The following is a 26,788-nucleotide window of genomic DNA, read 5'->3' on the forward strand; positions in this document are numbered from 1 at the left end:
ATACATCTCTGTGTGGAGATGATGAAACCATTCGTCCTGTGGCTGCAGCAGCTTCCTGTCGTCTCTCCTCTCCACTGTGGGTCGAGCTGAGCAGGATGAAAACAGCTCCGGGTCGATACAGGAAAGTTACAGATGATGAATCCTCTCGTCTCCCGGCCTCTATATTTAACATGTGGTGAATAATAGTTGCAGGTGTTTGCTGTGTGCTCCCTTCTGGACCCTGACGGAGACACATTTTCCTTTTCTCCAGGAGAGGAGCCGGGTGACCTTGGGTGACCTCTGGCTACATTATCTCCCCCCCATGTGTGTCCTCCTCCCAGTATGTCCTGTCTCGATCGAATCTCCCAGCTCTGCTCTGCATTCCGCCCACGCTGCACCACTTGTTTGCTCCACAGCCACACACACTCCCCCCCCCCCCCCCCCCCCGCCCGCCCGCCTCACTTTGCTGTGTCTTTCAAAGGATGAAGAAACGCATGCAGCGGTAAACAACAATGTGGCTGTGGCTGTCAGCTCCGTGGCTCTGAGGCTGTGATTAAGGAGCCTGCCATAAGCATGACTGCGTGGTGATGAGGTTCTTTGCCGATTTGTTGCTTTATTCAACGTTTAACGACGCGGTGGTTGAGAGCTCTCAGGGGGATGATTCATCACCAGCATATAAGGGGGACGGCACAGTACAGAGGGACGCCGCTACCCCCGCCTCATCCCGACGTCTGACTCCTCGAGCATGCGGAGTCGGGCTAATTGAGACAAATAGCTGCGTGAGCCTCACTGACGACAGTGAGGAGGAAGTCTGGCTGCTGCCGTCCACTGTCGGATCCGGTGATCGGCTGTTTGTCAGGCGGGGCGACCAAGGAGAGTGAGGTAATTAAGCTTGGCTGAGTCGTGGGGGGGGGGGCTTTCTGTTAGAGCTCCCCTGGATCTCAACAGGGGCCCCGGCTCTGCAGCTGCGTGGCCCCTCGGAGCGAGCCGGGCTCCCAGCAGTGGGGCTACGAATATATTTATATTTATATTTATATTTATATTTATATTTATATTTATATTTATATTTATATTTATATATCTGTTGTGTGTGGTTTGAAGCACAGGCCGGGGGGGCGGAGCAGATTATGGATACGATCTAAGCCGAGAAAGTTGCACCACCCACACACACACATAGACACACACACACACACACACACACAATATGGAAAGCGTGCCCACAGGGACTGTACAGTTGAGCAGCATAAATTTAAATTTCTTGATCTTGCAATATATTTCTGCAAACGGAAGCAAAAGTAAAACTGTAACTGCTCATTAAGTTTAACTCTCGATGAAGACAGTTTCAAGTCATAGGATCAAATTGGTTATTGGCCTCGATGGCATCGAAAAATATATCTAAATATATATAAACACTTTTGTTTTTGAAGCAAGAATCGTAAATCCTTTCTCAACTTGTCTAACCTGATACTTTACAATATTGTATATGCATATTTTCTACATTTGCATCTTGTTCTGCGGCCTCGTCTTTGTCTGATGTTCAGCTCCAGTGGGTTTTGGGGAGAATATTAACTCAACAGCCTTTTGCAGCCAAAGATCCAGATCCAAAGATGGTGGAAACCAAATCTCTAATGTTTCTCATATTATAATGAGTTATTTCTGACTATAAATGGCGGTTTCTGTGTTTGTTAGGTTAACCATCTTTTTGTATTTGAAGAGAAAACTAAAACTTTACCTCAGTTGTTCAACCTGTTAATTTTAGTTTAGTTTGTTAACTTAGTATTTCAGATATATTCAGGGCTCAGGTTTTATTATCTTAAAGGTACCCTAACTTTGTCTGTTGCATGTTTAAATAACTCCACACAGTCTGCAGCCTCACTAATGGAACTAATTAGAGCTCATTCCTCCACCGAGCTCCAACAGGCTCCTTAAATTCAATCAGGCCGCACCGAAGTGCTCTCGCTCAAAGATATTAGTCCCTCAAACGTGCTTTTCATCGAGCTCCATGAATTATTCTCTGAGCAAATGTTCCAAACAGCCTGAATCTCACTGAGAAAGAAAGTGATGACTGGACCTGCCCCCCCCCCCGGAGCCTAAATGAAAAATGGAATCTTCCTTCAACCAACGTCGGTAATAAACCTTTATGTTGAATTAAAGACATGTAGATGGAAACATCTCCTCTTCAGGCAGCAGAAAGGAACTTGATATGTTCTTAATCTCCTCGTGTCTTCAATGAAAATCATGAGAACATCGACTCCATTGAAAATCAATAATCACTTGTTTTTATCGTTTTTTCTACTTTAGTTGATTTCATTTTTATTTAATTCAGCAGCTCAGTGTAAGCCTGAGAAATTTAAATTCATTCAAGTCAAGTGTCGTCTTTTGTGGCGTTAATCTCATTTCATACCACATGCACACACACACACACACATGTACAAACACACAAACACACTACAGCTGTGCATCGGGATTGCTTGAGATGCTTCTGATAGCGCCCCCTGGAGGCCACCCCTCCCTATATCTGATTTTTTTTCCTCGGGCTGGATTCCACATCAGGGCTTTGTATCGTTGTTCTTCGAGTCGCAGCCACAGATGATTTATTCATCCCTCGTCCTCGTCTCCTGTGATCGACTCTGTCATGCCACCTCGCAGGATGTTGTCTCTGGACTCATTAGGTTCGTGACACATCACATTACTCGCCACCGGGCCGGGTTCTGATGTGTTTGCGGTGAGTCGGGTCATCTTATCGCGAAGGGGAAGAAAACTTTAGCTGAATCATCAATGTTTAATCATTTCACGGGTTATGAATCTTTCAGCGGCCGAGGAGTTCTTCAGATGCAGGAGAGGCCTGCTGAGAGCCGGGCTGTGTTTGTAGGCTGCTTGACATGCACCCCCCCCCCCTCTCCTCCACGTGCATCAAGCTCTCTTTCTCCTTTGTTTTCCTGCACCAACTCTTTTTCCGAGGCGTATTTGACATTCCTTTGCTGTCTCGCTTTAACCGAATCGCTTTCCACCACCTCGTTCAGTTCTTCCTCTCTGTGACTTCTGTGGACGTCTCCTCCCCCCCGCTTCTCTCAGTTCTGCATTTCTTTGCTTGTGATGGGGTAAACAAGTAAACTGCATTTTGCACCAACTCCTCTGCAGAGCTTCAGTCAAGGTTGAGGCTCCGTCTGTGGCGTCTGCTGACGAATCTATTTAGTTTGAAACAGTTCGGTGAAGCCTTGAGAGTTTGCCTCAGTTCCATCTCATGCCTCAGCTCCTGGTCTGCAGTCCGGTCTCCCTCTCTCTCTCTCTTGCTTTCTCTTCTCCACTGCAGACCCGCCTTGAGCAGCTGAAAGCAGGCTAGCTCCTCAGGGACAGTCTGCTGTGCGCAGGATGGATGACTGGCTGGCTGGCTGGCTTTATATATGGGGATGTACAGATGACTGGGGGGGAGGCTGGCGGGGCTGGAAGTGTTTGGAAATAAAGACGAGTGGCTTCTCGAAGGATCCCAGACAAAGATAGGAAAGAAAAAACCCACCATGAAAGAAGCAATTACATATTTTATTGTTGGTAACTGCCCTGTAAGGATTCGGCTGCAGATTTAAGAGACTGTGTGGCCTCAGTGGAAACCTGCTGGGTGGATACTGGGTTTGATGGATCGATGATGGGAGAGATCTGGCATGTGTCGGCTGCATCTTCCTCCAGGAGATAAATTGTTGATGGTCACTTAAAAGCAGCTTTTAAACCTTGTGTGTCACCTGCCAACGTGTTATCTCTCCCATCTTTGTTCGTTGAGTTAATTGGCCGGAGACGTTCGTGTGGATCTTCTGTTCTCTTATCTTCTCATGTCGTTCTTCACTGCAGCCACAGCCTGGTGATGTTGGGTCTGTGAACAAGACGGCCGGCCAACAGACAGAGACAGAGGGACGCTCTGTGATTTGAGTTTGTCCCATTTCCTTTGTCCAGACTCGTCTTCATCTGTTTGCTGAACATATAGCGTCATGGTTAAATCTTTGTGATGAGTTCCAGGCCCAGAACTCCAGCATCATTTTGTAGAAATGTAAATTAATTGATTAAAAATCATTCGATTGCAGTTCCTCTGTTGCAAGGTTATGCAAAAACCACGGAATCTACTTTATTGAAACTTGGTGGAAATACTAATTGACATATCGAGCTGATTCCCTATTTTTTCGGGCAACAGTTTTATGAATTTCTCAAGAAATGATGCAGAGATCTTGGAGAAAAATCGAGAATATTTAAGGGACTGATATCAACACGTTTTTGTCCTGAGGTCCAGTTTGGTCTGAAGATCTAACATTTGACTCAGGGAAAGTGTTGTACAGTTCAAAAAGCTGCTGAGAGACTTTCTTTAAACGTTTTCCTCTTCGAGACCTCGTCCCTCCTCGTCTGTGCTGCATTTAAAAAGCTGCAGTGAAAACTCAGGATTCAGAAGCTGAGATAAAAGCTTCTCACAGATCTGCTGCTTTCTGGGGAATAAACCTCATTCAAGAAAACAATAGACGTGTTTGTTTGTCACCGGCTGTTAAGAAGTAAACAGCGTGCACCTCACTGACAGTTGTGCTTCCCTCTGCTCTCACAGCTTAAGTTGTCTCTCTGTGGACGAGCTAATTACAGAGAACTCTGATAAGAAGGCAACATTCACTTCAACGGAAATCAAAAGGATCTCACTTTGCTTTTCAAACGTGGAATCGAGCGTGATGCCAAACATCATAAGTGATTATCTGCACACATCCAAATCTCAAGGGGACACATTTTTATTATAGACAGGAAACTACTCTCTATATATTAGGATGAATTTTCTCCATTTAAACAGAGACTAATTTCTATGCAGTTTATTACACAGTTATATAATAGGTGATTCGATAAACGCCAGTCTATAAACCAATCGAAGTCAGGTACAGGGAGAAGCAGCCCCTGCTGGTGATGATGACAGGATTCATGATCTTATTCTGAAATCATTATCTGCTTCCTTGATAACAATGTGAAATAAAAACAATCTCTTTTAATTTGATAGAATGTAGCAAAGACATGAATTGTGGTTCAATCTCCTGATTTATTTATTTTGGATTATTCAGGGTTCCTTTTTTATTTCATTTCTTCCCCCCCCCCCCCTCGTCTGATAGAAACTGTCTGGCCTCTTAGGAAACTCTGCTTCACTTTGTGCCCTTGGCTGAAAAACTTGAGCGAGTCACATTAGTGTTCTTATCTGGCTGTGACACCGTGACATGGCTTCCTCATATCAGGTCACACAGAAGTCCCCAGTCACTGGGCCGGCCGGGCCTCTGGTGAGTGAAGTCTCTGCTGAGCTCCTCTTCCTCGGTTAAAGAAGCCATCTGAGCTTAGCGCCATGCTCCTGATTAAAGTGATGAGCTGTAAGATGGGGAGGGGAGTGGGAGTGGGGGGGGGGGGGGGGGGGGCGACAGACGGCTCCTGCCTGCTACACTGAGCTCCTTCTCGCCTGCCGGGAGCCGAACACCCCCCCCGCTCCACCTGCCTCCTCCTGTCACTGTAAATGAGTTTGTTTATGTGGACGAGCACGAGGCTGTGAGGCTGCTCTGCTTTAGCTCGGCTCTCATCATCTCCTCCATCCATCACTGTTAGTGGACTGTCGGGTGGAGAGCGCTCCCACTCGGTTCGGGTTCGAGCAACTTTCAGCAAATGGGGTTTTAATTTGCAGATAAAGTTTTGAATACGGGTTTTAAGCAAAGTTTTAAGCAGACAGACACTTTTGATTTATTTTCAGTGTGTGTGTGTGTGTGTGTGTGTGTGTCACATGCAGCCCCTCTGGAACATTTCAGGATACTGTCCAGAGTTCAGAGCTGCTCTGTAAAAGCTTTAATGTCTAATTCATGATGATTCAGGCTTAAGAACATTCCTTCCTCAAAGAAGTTCTGTGAGTTCAAAACCATACCACCAATACCACTTTGTAAAAGCTGTGTTCCTCTTTAGTTTCATTGTCTTTCATAATTTTACTGATATTTCAGTATCAACGTGTGTGTGACTTGTGTTAATGTGTAAATCCACATTCCCTCATTATGAAAACAGTCACCTCACAATCACACATCACACAAAACAGTTCAGTTGCACGTGTGAAGAATCAGAGATGAAAACAACTTGTATCAGTTTCCCTTTAGAGTTTTATATCAAGAGAACAAACATACAGCAGGAGGAATACTTTAATGAAAAACAAATACAGGACGTGATGCTGTGTTTAAAGCAGAGTCAGTGATTTGAACTTACTGAACATTCCTTTGAATCACATCAACACTAAAGCAGCATTGATCTTCTTCTGTAGTTTGACTTTGATTTAAATTCGTTCATTGAAATTGGGGGATCACGTTTTTTAGTTTTTCATCCAAAAAATAAAATCAAGGAAACTGTTGTGGAAATAAAACAAACCACAGCGTCGTTTATTTTCTTAGAACTAATATTTCCTGAGAAGTGACATCTTGTCGTCATGTGCACGATGACTTTCTGCTCCCAGAGGCAGAGCCGGGAGACGTGTGATGTATCATGAGGAGGAGGAGGAGGAGGAGGAGGAGGAGGAGGAGGAGGAGGAGGAGGAGGAGGTCACAATGGATGACTGGGTTTATATAGCTTTGGCGTTAGAGACTGATGTCTCCCACCCACATCAGAGTTTAGTTGTGATAACTTTCACCAAGTTGTTTCACTTCCCTGAAGTTGGAAAACAACCTTTGTTTTAGTTTCTGGTAAAATAACTTTGTTCATTTTAATTGTGTTGGCACAGAAACCTGAAGGAGATTCAGCCTCTCATCCAGTCTGCTCGTGGATCCTTCAGCCCGGCTGCTGCTTTGAATGAGATCTGAGATCTGCTGTTAATCACTGCAGATAAAATGCATTTCAACATCTCATTTGCAGTCGAGCTCCCGTGCACGGGGACGAGAGCGGGCGGTGCTTTGTTTTTGTTTGTCTGCTTCCTGTGATGAGTGGCGGCTCGTGAATCACCAGCCGTGCAGAGTGAACTCTGCTGTACTGAGCTCTTACATGAGGGCGTCAGCTGCACTCTCCAGTGGGTTTGACTGAATGTGGAATCTCTCGTTGACCTTGAGGCAGAACACACACAGATTTTCTTTTTGTCGGTCAGGTGAAGTAACTCTTGAGTTCTGTCAGTATCTTCACATCATAAAGAACCCGGGGCCGGGTCCCTGCAGATTTGAAGCAGTGATCTAATGGCAGAGCGGTCAGGGAGCCGGCCGGCTGGAGAACCGGGGAAGCTGGCACTTCAGTGATGGGGCTGTGACAGCCGGGGTGTGGGGGGTGGGGGGGGTCTGAGTTTGAGGGCAGGCAGGCCGCTGTCACCCCGGGGAGATTTGAAAGCGCTGAGACAGCCACAGGCACCTCTCCGCTGGACGCTCTGTCATGTTCCTATGTGAGTGTGGAGCCGCCGCTGAAGCCCGTTGTTCTGATCTGAGATCAGCTCTGGAGGCTCAGATACATGTTTACTGTTCCTTCCAGTTCCTCAGGTTTCCTGTTCCACACGCATGTCGACACGAGAGCAAGACTAACAGCGACCGAGTGGGAAGAGAGTCTCACATTGATTCATCAGCAGATGAATATCTTAATTAATAACGATGATTCCATTGTCAAACTGTTAGGAGACAGAAATGTAATTCAGGTTTAACCGTAGAAATCAAAAGAAAACACAAACATATAGTAAATATATAGAAAACTAAATGTAGAAGAAGTTTTTCTTCATTGTTTATTCAGTAAAATAAAAGTTTTTAAAAGGCTCTAAAAAAGAAATGAACAAGTTTATGGTGCATAATGTGATTGGATGTTATTCTTATGAGATTTACAAGATTAGATTTTATTCTTTATTCGCCCGATTCTTTGCTGGCATTGTTGTTCACTAAAACATTACAAAGAAAAAGAAAACACATACAACCAAATATATAGAAACATAAATGCATCTTTTTTTAATTGTAAAATCCAAATTGGGCAAACAAAACACTGATTGACAGATGTCTATCACTTGATTTTGACAGTTTAGTTTAATTGATAGGTGCAAAAATTGCTGAGAATCCTGGCCTTGTTAAAAATATGTCTTTTCCAAATTCCTCCGACATCTAGAGGGTTGTTTCTGTCCGCGGCAGCTCGTCCAATAATCCACAAGATATCAAGACATTTCAGTCACAAATGTCAGACTCGGCCCAGATGAGAAGCCAGGGTATCGCCACAGGTCAAGAAAAACCAGTAGGGTCAAGTTTTATTGCGATTCAGAAATCAGAAATCAGAAAGTATTTCTTGCCAAGTATGTTTACACCTACAAGGAATTTGCTCTGGTTATTGGTGCATACAATGAACATAGAAACTTAAAAAAACAATGAATACAACACAAACAAAACAATATATATTTACTCACTATTTACTTCTTATTTACTCACTTTTTCTAATATTTATACAAAGTAACATTTATTTAGACGTAAACATATCTAAATAAAAATATATAATAGATAACAGATGAAGTAAAAAGTGAAATGCAAGACAGTGAACAGTGTCAGATTGCAATTTGCAATATAATGCAGTATAACAGGGAACGTTTTTCAGGCCAAGGACCCCCAAACTTGTGGATAGATGGAGCAGGGACCCCATACTATATATTTTCTATAAAATTGTGTTTTATATTAAACTGGGCCTAGTGCCATGTATAAACATAGCTAGCCTGCTTTTGTGCATTCAATACTAAACTATTCAAATATTACACGGGTTCATATATTCATGTTTTTAATTAAAACATGTGCAAGGTACAGGGTGGCCATGCCACCGCCATTTATAAACATACATCTTGCAAACAACACTGAGCTATTAAAGTAATTCACAGATTCATGTCTTTATTTTAAACATACATGTAGAAGAGACAGTGAATCTTCAAGCCATCTGTGGACGGCACACATTACTCCCACATTAGTGAGATGTCGGACCCTGATGGGTAGCACACAACTTATCTAACCTTGGATGGATAGAGGTTGTCAGGCATAGGGTCATATCAGCCTCATAATATGTTGGATGCAATTTAAAGTCATTTCAATTTGTGGTGAAAAAATTGGTTGGAAAAATTATAAAAAATATAAAAATGTTGCGACCCCCCTGCAGTACCTCCGCGGACCCCCTAGGGGTTGCGGACCCCCTGTTGAAGACCTCTGCAGTATAATATTATATAATGTGTTAATTTAACACATCCTTGAGGTGTGGGGGTGGAATAAAAGTCTGAGTCAGGTGGGGGTCCCGGGCCTTGTTGATAATTCATCCAGTAGCTAAATTTTCTATAGATCCACGTTTATTTGTGACATGCAGGACAAACACACATCCATTAACTCTCATCCATTCTTTGTAAATAATTGAATTGAACACGTTGATATTTTTCCTGTCATCACTGAACAACCCCTGTGTTTTAATTCTGTACATTTCTTCTCTCTGCCTGCTGACATTGGGAAACACCGTCTCTCATTATAAAAATGTTTCTGGCTGTGACACAGAAAAAAAAAAGATCTTTGCAAAACAAACAAAAGCACCCGTTGGAGCTGCTCGCTGCATATTGTGGTTTTTAGTTCTAAGCTCCGATTCAACTTCTCCAGCATGTGTGTGTTTGTCTTGTCGCCGGGTGTAATTGTTTGCCTGCTTGTGTGTTTGTGTCCCATCGGACCTGTTGTGGCTACGCTGTCGTTTTGTCATATTTCAGATCTTAACTTTAGTGAACACATCGTTGCGATAACTGACGATAGAAAGTACAGAGAGTGTAATATGTTGGAATGATCCTTTTAAAGTATCATTCTTCTCCCATCAAGGACACAAAGTTCTCTTAAGTGTACAAATGCACACTTTGACCGTTGCTCTGGAATGTGACATGTACATCACACATGCGACAAAAACACACACTGTCAACGTCCGATGAGCGATTTCACTTTGTTTGAAAAAAAACCCGTGTGTGTGTGCGTGGGGAACGTGATATGAGGATTTGTGTAGTTGTGGTCTCTCGTGCAACACACACAAACACTGAGGTCTACACTCACATGATGAGTTGTGATAACTTTATTGTTTGCGAATAGGACAATACAATTCCTCCCCTTCTCATTTGTCAGATTTCCTCATCCAGGTCTGAAGAGTTATTTGACAAAGTTCTCATAAGATGAGGAGGAAAATTATAAAACATACTCAGATAAATGTTTATGTTGAAGCTGGTTCCAGTCTCCAGATTCAGGTTTAGCATCTTTTCTTGTTAATATCTTGTTTAATAATTCCATTAATCTCTTTCTGACACACACACACACACACACAAACACACACACACACAGGGATTTGGGGTTTGAAGCCCATCGGCACGTACAGATCAATCTGTCCGACCCAGACAGACCTGTACGAGTGAGACCTGTAGAAAATGATCTCTCAGTGTTTCTCCATGTGTGAAGAACTAACCCGACATGTTGCTCGCCCGTGGGACCAGTTTACACGAGCTCACGGTTTCTTCTCTCTCTCCACTTTCCTCCCTCAGATGTTGGCCGAGCGGTTCACGCCCCGGCGCACATCACAGAGAAGGTGGTGCAGCTGTTCAGGAGTAAGAGCGAGTTCACCTTCTTGGCCTCCATCCAGCAGAAGTCCTCCACGTCAGGAGTCATTTTCTCCATCCACGAGTCGGAACACAGGTAATCCATCTTCTAATCCTCTTCATTTCAGCACCGCGGCTTCTTCCCAGCTCGTCTTCACTCCTGAGGATTAGCGAGCGCTCTCTCCCTTTCTTAAAATTAAAGCCTGATATGAATTGGCGTGGAGCTCGTGGCTGTTTGCAGATGGTCGTTGATGAGGTGAAGTGAAGGGATAACGCTCAGTTGAGGAATGCTGCAGAAACAGACACACTCTGGCATCTGTGGCTGTGGTTTAACTGGAACCTCGACTGAGCTGCACCAGTAACAGGTGACACACCTGGTTTCTGTTGAGTGATCATCCGAACACTGGTAATCTGGTCTGGGCCGCTTCGATGAGTCGTATTGAATTTGTTGCAATGGACTGAATGTCGCTGCAAAGTGCAATGGCTGCAGGGCGCCGCCGAGTGGCAGCGGATAACCCCCCCCCCACCCACCCCACCGCCCCCCCGAGAGACTGTACGACTGTGGATTGTTTTTAAAGGGCAGGAAACATTGATTTCTTTCCTCCTCTGAAGGTAAAAGCTTTCAGTTGTGTGTGTAACGTGCAGTCAAAGTGAGCATGCAAGTGTGTGTGTGTGTGTGTGTGTGTTTGTGTGCGTGTGTGTGTTTGCTGGAGTTCACACACAATCAGAATCATACTCAAAAGCCCAGTGAAGACGAGCAGACCATGACCTGAGAGGCTGAGGAGGAAGCTTGTTTTCTAAAATGTAGTAAACAAAGAAACCAGATAGTTTCTGAACAGCTGCAGTTTGACAAAACCACTCATCCGTCCATCCATCCAAATATCTATTCCTCTATTCATTCTTCCATCCTTTCATCCCTTCATCCTTTCATCCATTCGTCTAATCATCTATTCATCCATTTGTCTCTTCATCTTTTCATCTACTCATCCATATGTCAACTCATCTATTCATCAATACATCTATTCATTCATCCCTGCGTCCATTCGTCAATTCGTCCATTCATCTATTCATTCATTCATTCATTCATACTTTCATCCATTCATCTAATCATATATTCGTCCATCCATCCTTTCATCTATCTGTCGAGTCATCTATTCATCCATTCATCCTTTCATCCTTTCATCCTTCCATCTATTCATCCTTTCATCTATTCATATATTCATCTATTCATCTATTCATCCAATCCATCCCTTCATCCATTCAAATATTCATCTTTTCATCCATTCATCTAGTAATCCATCCGTCCATTCGTCAATTCATCTATTCATCTTTTCTTCAATCTATCCTTTCATCCATTCATTTATTCATCCATTCATCCATTCATTCATTCATCCATTCATCCATTCATCTATTCATCCTTTCATCCATCCATCTATTCATCGTTTCATCTGTCCATTCATCCATCCATATTCACATGTTTGTGTCAGTTATATTTGAGTCAAATCCCAACACATATTATTACTACTCTGATGGAGCTGTGTTGTGTTGATGGAGTCCCAGGAGAGAAACCATTAACATGTTGGAGCAGATCCAGGATTTTTAACCTTTTCATAGATTTCTCACAGAATAATTCATGGATATTTTATTTTAAGTGTCTCATGTGGAGCAGATCCAAATCAACATCAACATCTAGTGAATGAGCTCTGTGGTATTCTAACTGTAATATTTCCATGAGTGTAGAATGAAACACAGGCAGGTCCTATGGGCTGAACACTCTGGACCTTTCCTCTGAGGCCAAGAAAAACAATATTTTAAACCGATATTTCAATGCGTTTATTATAATTCACTAATTAATAGACGAATGGAAGCGTTTTGTTCATTTCTGGCTAAAACATCACAAATCAGCGTACAGTGATAATAAGCTGGTGTTGTAAAGTAGAAGTGCATCATGATAGAATGACCTGGAGTGTGTTGCATCATATTTACTTTACCTTTTATTAGGGCTGTAAAATGATTAACATTTTTAATCAAATTAATCACAGGTTTCTAAGGATTAATCATGATTAATCACATTACAGATTTCTCGGTATATTTTTGTGAAAACAAACAATTTATGACAAAAGACGGATATATATATTTAACATATTTAATAATCATAAATAAACAAAACAATGGTTCTGCAACTCAGCAGTTCTTTAGGAGTTGTCTTTGCTATTCCATATGGAACATTAATATAATCTTCATCCTAAACAGAATTCGAGCTTCTTAGCCATTGTATGGTTGAATAAAACTTTTTTCTTTTCTTTTTAAATCAAACAGAAATGATTGGAGCTTCTTATCCATTCTTTTTATAGGATGGTTGAATTTTTTAATATTTTTTGTCAAACAACCATTAACCACACCATGACACAATCTAATGCCTCTCAAGGTCCTCTTAGCTAGTCGTTCTTTAGCCAGTAGGTGAGGCAAACTAACTGACCGCTTCTTTTGCACAATGTGTCCTGCGAGTGAAGCTGGTTTGGCGCATTGCACTTGAACGCCCCTCGCCGACCGGTGCTACTTTAGGCGAGTATTACTACTGTGAAACGATAACGTCTTCCCACAGAGTGTACATATCACCTTGGTTTAGTTGAATGTTCGATCTTTGTTTTTTTGGAGCACGATCTTCCCAGAAGGTTCCCAGAAGGTTCTCAGGTTCATCAGAATTATCCATGTTGTTTATTTGATTGAATGGCAGCTGCCGTCTGACTGCATTAGAGTGGCGACTAGTGCAGAGTGGGCGGAATTGTGGGTATATTGGAAGGTCCTTGTGCTCATGTGTTCAATGCGTTAAAAAAAATAACGAATTAACCCTGTAATTTTTCACAGCTCTACTTTTTATACTTTAAACCCTTTGGACTCAGTTCTTTTTGTGGCCTTTATACTTTTAACCCTCTAATTTAATACTTATTTCCTCACTGGTGTGTGTGTGTGAAATGCCTGTGCACAGATTTTTCTTTTCATTCCGATGCACTTACTGTTCTCTGCTCCTGAAGAGAAGCTTCTCGCCCCCTGCTGTGCTTTCAAGGTGACCTTGAGCGCTGCCTTTTAGCTCCCCCCCTCTGTCGCTCTCTCGCTCTCACACATTACCTGCGGGTATAATTGTGGCGCAGCGGCCGGTCCGCCCAGCAGCGAGGCTAAGTGGAGCTACCTGACGGTGCTGTCCTCCTCCTTCAGGCACGATGACATGCACCGTGCAGCAAATGTGGCTCGGAGGAGTGATGCCACTAAGCAAACGTTGCATTAAAAGCACTCAGCCACGCTCAAACTCACCCAGTAGTCAGATGTAAGGATTCCACTGCATTGGTATTGTTCAGAAATGAGTGGATGGAGAAGCTGCTGGTGACTTTCTTTGGGGTTTTGAATTAGAAAATGTTTTGTAGTCGAAAAGACGCTGGTTTGAATTTGTAGACGACTTAAAATATGACCGGGATGAGTGTATTCTTATCTAATGTCCATAGATTAGACTGACACTCATTCCCCAACAGTCCCTTCAATTTTGCACAGAATCCTTTGTGTACATTTGGAAATAAATTAACTCCAAACATATTGAAGCTCTACGGAGACCATGTCATCTCAGCCACACGTTGGTGGTAGATCCAGGTTTTTCAGCCCAATTTGTCACCTTACGTTTTTAGTTTGAAGTTCAGAAGGGCACACTTTCATATATATCAGTCCCTTACATATGTCAAACTTTTTTAATTCTAGATCCATTAATTGTTTCCTGGGAAATTGGTGAAAGTGTCAAAAAAAACACCCTTTCGTGTAATATTTAAAAACAAAATCTGGAACTGCTCCTTTGTTTCCCGGCCCGTGTTCCATCCCTTTACCAAGTTTGATGAAAAATTGTAAGTTTTGCAAAGTCCTGCTGAAAAAACAAGGAAATCAAACAGCAGGAATTCATGATATCTGATATTCCACCATATTTGCATTTAGTTGGATTTATTCTCTAACGTGTAGAGAGCAGCTGTCAAAAGAAACCAATGTTTCCATATTCTTCCAGGTCAGGGTTAGAAACAGGGGTCAGGGTTCCCTCAGAGCAGTAGTGGATATATATTTATCTATATACGCTGAGATTTGTGGATCATCCAGAGTAAAGTGAGTCTGTTTATGTTAAATGAATCTAAAAATCTCACCACGCAGAAACTGAAACTGTCCCATTTTCCAACCCGCTGTGATAAAAAGAGAAAATGAAGCGATCTCTCTTGTAATTGCCGGTGAGCTGTTGTAATATTTACCTTTGGAATAGAGACAGGATGTTTTGACACATCTCTCTTAAGCGGAATAGCTAAAAACCCTCCACTCACTTATTTCATATTCAAGGACTTTCATTTTTCCTCCAAATATTGTGTATTATTAAGAATCACAAAGGAGATATTCAGATGCAAATCTGTCTGAGCCGAGTCGGGGCTGAAGCTGCTCTGCGGCTCGGTGTTGTGTTGTGAGTCACGAGCAGAGAGCGTGATTAAATTGGGGCGAGATGGACCGAGTCTTGCCCGGCTCAGTGAAGACCTGTGCTCCTTTGTGACTGAGGATTTGCTCTTAACCTCTGAATCCTCTCTGAAGGCCCCATTAGAGCCCTCTGCCGATGCCCATTCTTTCCCATTATAACCCAGACCTCCCATTCCGCCGGCTAACGGACAACTGGCGGTGCCACTCGGCCAAAATCCAATCACACATTCCCACCCGCTCCCTTCTTTACTTCTCCATCTTTTCTTTTTTCCATCAGCACAATCGAAGCATCCTCTCCCTCCCTCCCTCCCTCCCTCCCTCCCACATCCCCTGCCAGCTCCACTTTCCCAGCATGATAATATCCTCCTCTCCTCCGCCCTCTCATCCCTCGCTCTCCTCATCCTCAAAGTGAAAACGTCTTTTCTCAGTATACCCGCTGAAAAAGAAGCGGAGGATTTTTTCTTTCTCTTCTGGTGCCCGGCTCTGGGGAATGGGAGGGAAGCTTTACTGCTGCTCCACTAGGCTGAATAGAACAAAAGGAGCCTGTTTTATCCTCGCCAGCAGTTTTTTTCTGGGTCCCACTAACTCGCTCGTTGTCAGCGAGCGGGTGAAGCTCTGTGAGGAACTAACTCGGAGCCCGAGTCTCTCGCCGCTCTCCCCACCTGAGCTCTCACACACCAGAGACGCTCGGCCGGCTCCTCCAGCTGCCGAGCTCCTCTGCCCGGGCCTTTGTCCTGGAGCACTCACAGCTTCTTCTTCTTCTCTCTTAAGAAAACACTCCGAGCCAAAGTTGCCGTGTGGTCGGAGTTGTAAAAACATGGCGACGGATGAGAGGATCGTGTTGAACTGGACTTTGTGGTGCAGGTTCAGGGAGGCTGGTGAGCTGCAGTCGATATCTGACCTCAGGGTCGTTTCAGACGAGCAGTTAGTGAAGTTAACCACAAGAGGAACTTTAAATGAACTCTGCCTCCTGCAGCTAAGTACACAGACTGTCAGTAGAGTCACAGCCGTTCTCCCAGGGAGATATTAAACTCTGCATTTGGTTTATTTAAGAGCAAAGATCTATTTATCGAGTCAATTTGAATGTTTTGTAGTAATACTGGAAGAAAATGTATGTGCTTGTAAACTAAGGCTGTTTTATAGTCCCCCTTAAAAGATATGTGAGCTAGACATTTATAAAATATGAGCTAGCAGCTTGGATTCTACCTCAGTGCACATTCGCACTCAGGAAACAGAGCATCTACAAAATGAATTTATCCAAAGGTAAAGAAGCCTTGATCCCGGACCTTCATTAGTTATGGTGCTGCTGCCAAAATACACGTTATAGCAGAATGTGTGTTTGTGTTTTTTTATTGTGTGTGCCTGTGTTAGAGTTGTGGTATCTTCTGGTGTCGATCCTGAACTCCTTGCAGTTTGTCAGAGGTGGATATAACTGCACGATGGTTAACAGGGCAGCTTGAATTCGTTTACTTGAATTTGGCAAAGGGAACTCACAGTCGGACAAATTGTGACCAGATTGTGAAAAACACTTTTGTTGGCATATCGTCTTTATTTGATGGTAAATTGTAGTTTGCACCTCAACCACTGGGCCAGGCTTACCCCAGGAAGATATTCAGATGAATATCGAACCCTCAGTCGCCCTTTCAGCTCCGATATGTTTTTCCAGAGAGAAGTTCTCTGATGCTCCAGATGCTCCTGTTTCCTCGCAGCCGGTCTGAGTCGGCCTCTGTTTGTCTGCAGGCTGCAAACAGTCACTATTCTATCAATTGAAAACCATGTTGCTCACTTGGGAATATGAAAAACAACGTTTATTACCAGAGCTTCATGAACGGAGCTAAATGTCAATAACTGATTAGCTGTGGCACTTTAGGCTCATTCACATGACGGTACTCACAGACGGACTGTGAAGCTACTGACACTCAGCCCTGAACCACAGGCTGGTTAATGTAAACTTGTCCTCGTCTCCGTCTCTGGGGGCCGGCCTTGGAAAACAAAGCAGTTCCGCTCTATATCTGCTGGAAAGGAGCCCTGCAGAACACCGAGCCCACAGGAAAGAGAGCATCGCTCACCCAGCCTGACCGAGGCTCTGCTCGCTCTCTGGCAACCAAAACACAATCTCAGCCGGGCACACACTTCCCCCGAAACACCCACTCACACACACTCCGCTGTGTTTGTTGTTAGTTTGAATGACAGGTTCCCCCCCGACACTCCAGACACAGCCAGAGCTCCTCCACCTGTCCACCTGTCTTCAGTCCCCAGAGACCTTCACCAGCCGCTCAGCCGCCCGTCTCCTCCTCGGGAAGGGAAAAGCACAAAACTGTCCGTCAACATCTGGGCGGCTGGGGCCACCGACTCTCTGATGGAGGATTGTCCAGATGTTGGAACTGACCTTTTCAAGCTATTTATTTTTGACATGATCACAATTGGCATAATAATACTGAACCAGACTAAACAATATAAATGCTTCATGACTCGTAACATAACACATTGAAGCAGTTTCTCTGTGTTTCTGTTGGTGGAAGAAGTTCAGTTTTTCATCATTCAGGTTAATCAGGTTAGTTTCAGCAGTTTGGCAGAAAACTGACGAGCTGCACGAGGGTTCTCCTCCGTCTCCACCGGGAAGCAAACTCTCAGGGACACTGGAGTGAAATGCATCTGTGATTATTCGTTTCTTAAACCGGGACGTGTGATATCAGATTCTTGGTCCAAGCTCTGGTCATTTCAAGATGCTGCAGTGCTGCGTCCCTTGCTGTAGTTGTGGATCTCAAATGGAAAACCAAAGTTTCTCTTTAGTAAGCTCACGTCTGTGGCCTCCATGTTCATCACGGACTTCCTCTCCTTGCTGCGTGTGATGTCTTGTCACATCAGGGCCGTGACCAGTTCCCATCGGAGTCGGATCCTGGCGACGTTTTTAAAAGATAACTTGAGCCGCTAAATCAAGAAATCGGATCTGGAAACCGATCTGAATCTGAAGTGATCGAATCTCAGGAGACACTGAGGACATCGGTGTTGGTGCGTTCACACCTGAACTTGGCGCGGATCATTCAAGACACTCGTTAATATCAGGTCTGAACAGGACCAGTTAAGAGACACTCATGTGGACTTGCTCTCTTTCCTCCTCTGCACCCGATAAACCAGTGGTTCCACCTTCCCCGGCCTGTGCATCATGCTGGTTTCAGCTGGACGGCATCACCCTCCTCCCCCCCGACTCATCACCAGGAACCTGACCTGCTTTGCCTCGCACCTTGCTGCTCATAATGTCACAGTGAAAACACTCCAAACTGTGAAGATGAGAATCGATTTCCTTCTGCTCACCACATCTTACTGATCCATGTACCTGAGGCCAGGTTCAGCCGTGACAGTCACACCCATCGGCCAATCGTCCATCGGCGTGATGAGGACATCTGCCAGCTCCCATCAGGGATTGGCTTCCTGTGACTACACTGGAGCTCAATGCCTTTCAATCAATCCTGGTCACATTTTCCAGGTCAGTAAGTGAAGGCATGAGTACGTTTTCTTCCATCATAGTGTCTGGTCTATCTCCTCCTCCTCCTCCTCCTCCTCCTCCTCCTCCCTTTGCACGGACCAGCTCCAGAGTGTTGACCTCCCCACTGAGCAGATAATTGGCTGTCAGCTGCCCTCCATAAAACCAGCTGCATGACACCCGGGGGGGTTGCAGAAAAAGGACAGGATGATACACAGCCAGCCAAGCATTTCTGGGCAGCCATTCATTTCCAGAACTTTTTCTCCTGCACATGACACCGATGCGTTTTGATGAAGACCGCTCGTCAACTCACCAGCTTCCTCCCGGACCTGTCACCGGACTCTTGAGATCCGTCCGGAGTCTCCGGCTCAGGAGACGCAGCCATCGAACCCCTGTCACGGCCACTGTTTATATTTATTACTCAGCAGTTTGAGTCATATTATATATTTATAATACTGTGGAGAAAACGGGGGGGGGGGGGGGGGGAGTAATCAGCACTGTTCCTCCAATGCCCCAAATTATGAAAACGGTTATATCATCCCCTTAAATATTTCATCTGCTGTGTGCTCTGCAGCGACTGAGGAAAGAAACTGCTGATGAACTTAAAAAAAAAAAAAGTGGCGGATCCATTAGCTCTGCTTTGTGAAGATCACATTATCACTGACAAAGGGAACTCTGTTGAAAAGTTATGAAAGTGTTTTATTTTCATTTCCCCCCCCAAGAGGATGAACCTCTGCTTTAGAAGAGGGGTCAGTTCGCCATGAATACCAAAAAGTGAAGCACTCCCAGTGGAGCTGTGGTGAAGGTTGAAATCTGTAGGCGATTTGTAATGAGACCAAAATAATGAATATATCATGCAACTTGCAGGATTCAACTGTAAATGATAGAATGTCTCTTATACATGCACATTAAAATGAGGAGATGTAAGAGTGAGGGAAGTCCAGGATCGATGAGAAGGAGGTGGTGAAGGAGAAACACTGAATCTGTCGGGTATTTTCCAGAGATCATTAATGCAATATGCACTCAACCTTATTCTGCAGACATTTTCCAAGAGCTCAAATGTGAAAAAGGATTTCCTGGAGCGAGCACATCATCGTTGGCCGACCGAGCCTGTTGCTCCTGAAAGGCTAATCACAATTTGGGAAGTGCAGCTTTGTGTGTCCAAGTTTGTGTGTCCTTGATGGTCCTTCATATCCCATTATCCCCTGTGGGCTATTGTTTAACTTGAGTGCTGAGGTGAACAATTAGTTTGAACCGACTGAAATACAAAACTATTCTTTTACTCGATAGCTGCAGCTCTGAAATAAACCCCCCAACCACATTCCTATTTAACCAGAAACTACTTGGTTATATTTATATATTCCGTTTTTTTTGTGGAGCTCATAGATGAGCAGCTTCTTTTCAAGTGTGTTTTTTTCACATCAAATATCAACTCACTCTAATCACAGAGAAGTCTTCCCCTGCCACAGCTAGTCAAAACATTCCTATTTCCTTTGATATGCAGACATGATTATTTCCTCCTTTTGAAAGCTGTGGAAGTCACATTAGAGAAGTGTGAGATCCGTGCAGTCACCATTAGTGAAGAGGCAGCTCTGTGAAAGGACCGGCTCTGAAAAGGCGGCTTTTAAAACGGTGATAAGTCTCGTTTGTTTATGTTTGTGCGGAGAAGCACTGAAAACAGATATATCACGTTTAGTGTCTGTCATGCAACACTATTCATTATAAATGGCCCCGCTGCCGATATATTATTCTCCTTCGTTAAATATGCTGTAATGCAGCGACACAATAGCTACGGCTAAATGCTTCATAAAACAAACCCCTCTCCGTGAAGTGGAGTTAATGCCTCTGATGATTATTTCATGAGTCAAATCAGAAGATAGCTGGCTCGGTGCTTCTAGGTTTCATCGTGGCCCTGAGGAGGAAGAGGAGAAGCTGGAAAAGCTCTCTCTCTCGTTCTTTCTTTGTCTCAACCCCAATTTACTCGTTAGATGCAAAAGATTCTTCTCCAGCCGACGGATTTCAGAGGCTGCGGCTCCGGCAGCTCGATGGAAACCAGCTGCCGGAGCCGCAGAGTGTTGTGTTCATTTCATGCGTGGCCCATCCTCCCGGGCGGCCTGTCTCACGTGTGTGTCGGGACGCAAGCAGCAATTTAATGTGGTAGAAAAAACACTTCCCTGGGAGGCTAGTTCCTTTTATGTGTGATAACTATTTTAGTATTAACACAGCCTGCTGTGCGGGGGGGGGGGGGGGGGGGGGGGGGGGGGGAGCTCCTCTCATTATCTCGGTCCTGTATTTGTCTTTTGTTGCCTGAAACACTGAATTTCTGACATGATTTGATGCATTGCAATGATCTCCGATGATAATTTCATGAATGAGTGAGGGGTGTGGGTTATTCTTGTGTAAGTTAATCAGCTTCTCCTCCAGCAGTTCTGTCTATTTATTCTGTGATTGATGATGCAAACGCTCAGAAATATGTAAAACCACAATCACAAGCTATGTCTCTCCTTCACAGTGTTTAGCATCAAAGCTGATAGAGGTGGGTTGTTGCACATAAGAGCTGTGGAGGTTTTGCTTCGGGACATTGAAGGACATAGAATATAGATTTGAAATCTGCAGTGCAGGGTCACAGGAGCCTCACTGACATGATGTCGTAACATGTGCAGAGAAGGTGCCTCTGTTGTCACCAAGGTTCTAATATGAGATGCAGGGATTGTGCAACATTGGTCCAATGCAGTGCACTTACCTCCACCCAGGCTACCACCATATTGCACTTACATGTATGGAGATCAGATGCTTCCGGATCATTCTTTAATCTTCCCACTTAATCCTATGCCCTGCAACAGTTCATGGCTCTTTGGTCTGTACTCCAACATACCACCAGGTGTCAACGGAGTCTTTTGCTTAAAGGGGGTGGGGGGGTGGGGGGGTAGATAAGGGGTGTTCAACTGCGACATGACGCTTCACCACTAGATGTCACTAAACCCTACACACTGAGCCTTTAATTGGTCGAGGAAACCCAACTCTCCTGATGTTTGGTTTGTTTACAACCTGTCAAAACATCCAATAATGTCCCTACCACATTGGATTTTTCATTTGTAATAATTTCTACCATATTCACTGATGACATCACGCGTCTCGGTCTTTTATCCTCCAGCTCCGTGTGTTTGTGTTGAGTTCTGAGTTCTGAGTTTTCCTCAGTTTCACGGATTCTTCTGCCGCCCCACAGCCTTGATTGAGATTCTGTTGAGTGGGTCCGCTCTCCCCTCCCATAAATATGCATGAGCGCTGTTGAGCTCAGTATTGAATGGGCTTGATCCAGTGAGAGAGTGTGTGTGTGTGTGGGTGTGTGTGGGTGTGTGTGAGAGAGAGAGTTTTATATCAGAATATAGTGGGATAAGCAAGGTTGTATCTAGGTTCAGATTATGTATTGGAGAGCTGTGTTTGCAGGAACAGTATAAGTTGTGTGTGTATGTGTGTGTGTGTGTGTGTGTTTGTGTGAGAGTCGTGCACCGAGCAGCCACTGGTTCCTGTGCTGGGGTCATTTGCAGCTGCAGGGAAGCTGAAATGTCAGGACTGGCTGCCTGCGGCTGTCGGGCTGCGGCTGTCTGAGCCCGGACGTCTCTGACGACTCGGTGGCTGATGAGGACGGAGAGTAAAGCTCACACTGCTTCAGGTCGACCGCCTGCAGCCGCACCACAGAGAGAGGACGGGGGGTGAACCTCGGACAGAGAGAGATTCCTTTCTTCTGTCTGCAGAGGCGAGCTGAGAGAAATCCATTCCACACAAAGCGAGAGAAAAGTCAGCAGCTTGTTCGACCGTCAACTGGACACATATCATGTTGCTGTGCTTGTTTGTAGGATATCTGGGTTATTTATTGGCGGATAGTGACTTTTATGGTCATAATGATCTTTTTGTGAATGTGTTATCATCTGGAAGGAAGAATCGTTGAATAATTATGTTGGTTATTATCTCTTCAAATGTCAAGACACACTGGATATTTCCCGGAGTCTATTCAAACCCCTGCACCTCATTAGCTTTGATTTGAAATGGTTCAAATCTACCATAAGTCAAGCTTATACTGGACATGTGGGCTGAATCATGTCGCATATCCAGATATTGACTGATATTTGTACCTCCTTATATTGTTAGCAATTTATTTTACTTTCTTTTGCTTCGTTATCTAAATTTGAAATTAAGATCAGCATATCATGAAAATATAAACGCCAATTACATATCCATGAAAGGTCAATGTCTGCCAGTAACATTGGGCAGCTGGTGTATTGGGATATTAAAGCTTTAGCCAACATGCAGTATATAAAATGCTAATATTTGTATACAACTAACTGCCAACAATAATGTTTTATTCTCCTCTCCTTGAGTTTAGACATTTGGTTCTGACCTTAGAACCAAGCGCCTCTGACCTCTGACCTCTGACCCCTCCTCTCTTCCCTCTGCAGTTACTTTGAGCTGGAGAGCAGCGGGGTGAGGGAGGAGATCCGCTACCACTACCGCTTCAAAGGGAAGCCGCGCTCCGAGTCCTTCCCCTACCGCCTCGCCGACGGCCAGTGGCACAAGATCGCCCTCACCATCAGCGCCTCCCACCTGCTGCTGCACGTGGACTGCAACAGGTAACACAAGCACACGTGTGAAACATGATGATGATGGTGAAATGTGTGGATGAATGCTCACCAGCAAGGACCAGGCCCAGTGTGAGCTGGTGTCTCCATGAGGCCTGGAGGGCGTGTGCAGCTCCCACTGTTCCATAATGAAGTGGAAGGTAACCATGATATAATGTCCTCATCGATCGGGCAGTGAAGACCCTCTCCTAACGCAGCGCTCAGTCAGAGCTGATCTATAAACATGCACCTGGGCAGCGGTAGATCTCAACCCTCACACTTCCTCCTGAGCGCCGGGAAGGCTTCACGTGTCCTCCTCCCGGTGGAGCTGCCAGACGGACGCACCGCGAACAAGGAGTAAACATCTGAGTGGAAGCAACGCTCCGTCACCTCTCGTGCATGAAGGGCTGTACGAAGCATGGCGGCGGCCAGAGGGGAGGGGGGGTGGCGGGGTTGCATAGTAGTATTGATTCTCCCCAGACGCCTTTTACTCCCATCAGGCCGGTGGTTTGTCGATTAATTATCGCTGTCGGATGAGGCTGTAGTGAAGATAAAGGAGAGCATCACTTATTAGGGAGGAAAGATCGAGATGTAATTGGATAAAATTGGAATCAAAACTTCCCTGCGTGCTTACAGTTCTTTAAAGGGGGGGGGGGGCTGAGTTAATTAAGAGATACTGTAGCAAATTGATTGGGGTTGGTTGAGTGTCATCTATCATCTGAGAGCTGTGGAACTGAAGGCTGATGCTAATTGAGGCGATTGAAGAGGAGTTTGCTTTTTTTAAACTGGAGTCACTTCCTTGTCTGGTCAATACTCGCTGTGGCTGCTTGGAGGAAACAGATCTGCCACGCCAAGACACAATGCTGCTACTCTGCTTTCCCACTAATATCTTTAATGTCTTGTTTGTTTTGTTGCGAAATTATTACTTTTTTATTAAAAAACAGATTTTATACTGTTGTCAGTACTGCTGTTAACAAACTGTGTGTTGTCGTGCAGGGGAGGGGGGGTGGGATCTACTGCTTTCATAGTAATACACAATTTTAACTTTATTAATGACACTTCAACTTAATTCTTAAAATGCAAAAGATATGTTATATTCTTTTTGATATATTTATGATATATTAACGTTTTGCACTGTAATTGATTTACAGAAGCAAAGTATCTGGCATTATAACACACTCTAAAAAAAATATATAAAAACATAGAACATCATTCACAAACATGTACAACAAATAAAGTCAAAGGAAAAAGACAATTTAATCCAACGACAATTAATATCTATAGAGTTGCAATGTGCAGTTATGTAATGGTAACAGGAGACAGAGAGAGGATGTTAGGAGGTTGATGCAGAGCTGCTGCGTGATGTTTTTTCTCAGAAGATCAAAACGAGGCCTTGGAGGTCGAGAGAGCTTTGTAATCACCGTCTCTCTTTTCACTGTCGATGCAGCGAGTCGGACACAAAGGTCAAACTCTTCCTCTGCGGCCGCTCTCTGCTCGATCGCATGTTTCCATGTTCCCGTCTCCACACAAGCTGCAGCAGCACCATCAGAGCAACAACAACAACAACAACAACAACAACACCACCTTCCTCTGATGTGACGCTGTAACGACTCGTATCTCTTCCTTTGACCATCAGCTCAGACTTGCTGTGTCAAGCTGTTCTGTGTGTTTGGTCCAGAACCTTTTTAACAGCACATCATGTACTGTGCTTTCTCAGTTTAACACTGTAGCTCCTGGCTGTTCACCACATTGACCTCTGCCTCTTCGAATCAAAATCCTCGAGCATCACCAGAGTCGGGTATCGACAGGAAGCTCATCCAAAGAAGTTCTTTCAAATATTCTCATCGCCCGGAGTGCTGCAATGAAAACCAATTGAACCGAACTCTGTTTACCATCATCTGAAGCCCAGTTTCCAGCGAGAGACGCTGTGCCAGTTTCTCATCCTTAATTCAACAATGATAAAGCTCGTAATTAGATGCTGATGAACACTGCAGCGAGCGGGAGGATGTCCAGAATTGCCAATCACGCGTTCCCTGAGGGCTCTAATGAAGACGGTTCACATGGGGACTGGATTTAGTTTGTCAACACAGGACGACAGTTTGCCAGAATTTTCAGTTTTTTCTCAATTTGCGTTAGGATTATACTCAAGATGTCAGTTTGACTGTCTTTGTGTGTTTACCTGATTTTGCAGTTGTCGTTCTGGAATCGTCTGGAACTCTTCCCGGCCTATCTCTCCTGTTTTATTGACAGCTACACAGACTGAAGAGTGAACAGAAGGTTTTTACCTGCAGCTGAAACCATGAGACTTGCTGCGTGGACAGTAAAAACTTTATGGATGGCCGTGCAGGTGCATAAAGGCAGAATATAGTGCACAGCCGTACAATGCAGCATGCTAGATATGGATTATGTCATTATGAGGAGTGTTAAAAACTGAAATGAGAAAAATTGACAGGACAAATTTGAATATGGCGACTTCCACAATCTAGGTAATTAATTGTAAACATTTTATTCAATAGGAGAAAGGACATTAGGTTTGGTGGATGTGCTGTTCAGGCCCAGTTTGATTTTTTATATTTTTTATTTTTAATTCCTTTCTCCACAACCATCTGGTGACCCCTATTCATTTGCTAACGACCCAAGGTTGAGAATCATCATCAATATAATTATTGGAATAATTGTCAATTTGCTTATGTAGATTCTCGAGGGCAGCTTTATCTATTAGTGCTGTTTATTTCTATCCTTTTTGTGCTGCTATCCCCATAGACATATGAAAGGTGTCCTCGGGTCTCCTGAAAGTCGCTATTAAGCTATTATTTTGTTTTATATTGTATTTTTATTATTATTATTCATGGCTCTGCTTGATTTTAAAGGACTCACTGATAACCTCAGGGAGCCAGTAGTGTTCATATAACCAAGCCCGGTTGTCCCTCTGTCACCACTGGCAGAGATGATGACCCTGAAAGTCACTATTTCCAATCCAAAGACAGAAGATAAAGTTTTCTCAGAGTGTGACCGGGCTGTGGCCTCCGTCTCACTCGGACTCACCCCGGGTCCAACTGGAGGATTTGATGTATTGGAATGAAATCAGCCTGGAGAGGAGTGTGGAAAGAGAGCAGCGCTCACTCTCCAGTTACTTCTGGGGACTGAAATGTCCCCAGAAGTACACTACACACCGACAGACACACAAAGAATACTCAACTTGAAGGATGTCAACGGGCTGAGGGTTCTCCGACTGATGATTTGATTTCAGGGGGGGCGGGTGGGTGGGGGGGGCATCCCTGGAGACACGGCGGCTGAAGTAATCCCACACAAACACAAAAAGAATTAGAAATCCGATTTTGTTTCTCCTCTCGTTCTCGACTCTGAGGGCGAACGAGTGGATTTGACATTGATGACGACAAACAAAAAACAGGAGTGAAGAAATGGAAAATCATATTTCTCCTAACATCATCATCTCACTCCCGCCTAAGTGTCGGGAATGATTTCTCCATTAATAGCAAATTGGCAGAGTCATTAGCCTCAGAGGGATTTGATTTGTGCACTAAACAGCACTTTATTGATTTCAAGCCTCATTAAAGGGTTTTAAGCATCTATAAATGTGAGAGTGCAGTTAATCCTCACGTCTGCAGGTGAACTTTCACTGTTTAGTTTCTT

General features: G+C 44.2%; 1 protein-coding gene across 2 annotated transcripts in view; it reads left to right on the forward strand.

Moving 5' to 3' along the window:
- LOC133957167 (protein kinase C-binding protein NELL1-like) overlaps positions 1–26,788 on the forward strand; it is a 198,575-nt gene that overhangs the window by 15,979 nt on the left and 155,808 nt on the right. For both annotated transcript variants that reach the window (XM_062392661.1, XM_062392738.1), the window contains exons 3-4: positions 10,490–10,640; positions 22,976–23,146. In XM_062392661.1, the coding sequence (XP_062248645.1) occupies positions 10,490–10,640; positions 22,976–23,146 (322 nt within the window). The remainder of the gene's footprint in view (positions 1–10,489; positions 10,641–22,975; positions 23,147–26,788) is intronic.

This window comes from Platichthys flesus, chromosome 1 (genome assembly GCF_949316205.1).
Source record: "Platichthys flesus chromosome 1, fPlaFle2.1, whole genome shotgun sequence".
Classification (NCBI taxonomy): Eukaryota; Metazoa; Chordata; class Actinopteri; order Pleuronectiformes; family Pleuronectidae; genus Platichthys; species Platichthys flesus.